Here is a 1,337-nt window from a genome sequence, read left to right as displayed (position 1 = left end):
GTAAATGATCTACGTTACTACCGACTCTGCAATGACAGCCTGCCCCCTGGCACTGTGAAGCTCTAGGAGTGCCTGCTTGCCTTCCTGGCTGCTCACTACCCCAGGGATGTGCCTGCTGCCACCGCCACCTACACCACCTGCACCTGTGCCACGGAAGTCTGTGACAAGCCTTGGGCGTGCCCTGAGCAAGTGGCCTGCCTCTACCCTCTCCTGCTGCCTCCAGCACGGCAGGTTCTGGAGTCCATTTGACACTGGTAAAGTTTCCACGCATTTGGAGCAGGCAGAGGGCCCTGTGGCAGGATGCCAGGGAGGTACCCAGAGATCCCACAGCATCGTTCATGCAGATGATGTGTATCAGTCCTGAGTCAGAATCGCCAAGGACCGCTTACGACAGTGCCACCTTCTCACCATTCCACCTCCCCCTGCTCCTGGCCCAGCCAGCCCAGGAGAAATTCGACATTGGAACTGTTTCTGTCGAGCCTCCTGCCCCTCCGATTGCCTTGAAGTCTCTGCTCTTTGTCAGAGATTCGCGAAGACTCGCGGTTTTTGTTCTTGTTTTCTCATCATTCCATTGTGATACTAAGAAGCTTAATGACTAAATAAAGTGCTTACATTGTTGTTATATAAACACTAGTTATGGGGTATCTTTCTACCTGAGCCTCCTTAAGGCCAGTCACCATGGAGCCAGCAGTGCAACTCTGTGTAGTTCTGAGGCCCATGTTGTCTTGGGAGAGTAGTGAGAGGAGACCCAACTGCTATGGACATGTTAACGTCTCCCTCACACTACCTAAGGAAACCTGCTCAAGGCTTGGGAGCTGCTCTCTATGACAGTGACCCTGTGGTAGAAGCAGGACATATCATCCCAAGGCTGTCTTGCTGCTGGATTCATATCCCTTCCTCCCTGCTGAGATGTGTGGGACTCTGGGATGTGGGTCACCAGTGACTGGCCTTAGGGAAGGAGAGGGCACGGGCAGCCAGGCAGCAGGTGGGTATCAAGGACCAGGGCCAGACTCATCACAGGAAACATCTAAGTGGAGCAGACCTCAGAGGGTTGGATAGGCAGAGAGGTGACAGTATCTCTAGGCTGAAAGCAGGGTGAAGCTAGTGAAGATGATAATGGGGACCAGGCAGCTTTGGAGAGGTCATGAGTGAATCTTGTCACCCCCTACCTCTTGCCACACCAGTAAGTAGACAATCTCAGCAAGTAGTTTTAGGACAGCATTCTTTGTTGGGTCCTGTCACCTTTGTCACATGAGACAGACACATGAGCCTAGGTGGCTCGGTGTCATCCAGAATGGCCGGCATCCCTTCCCTTTGGAGCGGTGGGGGTTGGGGGT

At 53.4% G+C, this 1,337-nt stretch overlaps 1 protein-coding gene across 2 annotated transcripts in view; it reads left to right on the top strand.

Moving 5' to 3' along the window:
• Xpo6 (exportin 6) overlaps positions 1-628 on the top strand; it is a 97,359-nt gene extending 96,731 nt beyond the window's left edge. For both annotated transcript variants that reach the window (XM_031388238.1, XM_031388235.1), the window contains one exon: positions 5-628. In XM_031388238.1, coding sequence (XP_031244098.1) covers positions 5-66 — 62 coding nt within the window. In that variant the 3' untranslated portion in view covers positions 67-628. The remainder of the gene's footprint in view (positions 1-4) is intronic.
• Positions 629-1,337: the final 709 nt, after the last annotated feature.

This window comes from Mastomys coucha, unplaced genomic scaffold (genome assembly GCF_008632895.1).
Source record: "Mastomys coucha isolate ucsf_1 unplaced genomic scaffold, UCSF_Mcou_1 pScaffold21, whole genome shotgun sequence".
NCBI lineage: Eukaryota > Metazoa > Chordata > Mammalia > Rodentia > Muridae > Mastomys > Mastomys coucha.
The sequence above is the reverse complement of the archived record's forward strand: the minus strand, read 5'-3'. Positions and strand labels throughout refer to the sequence as shown.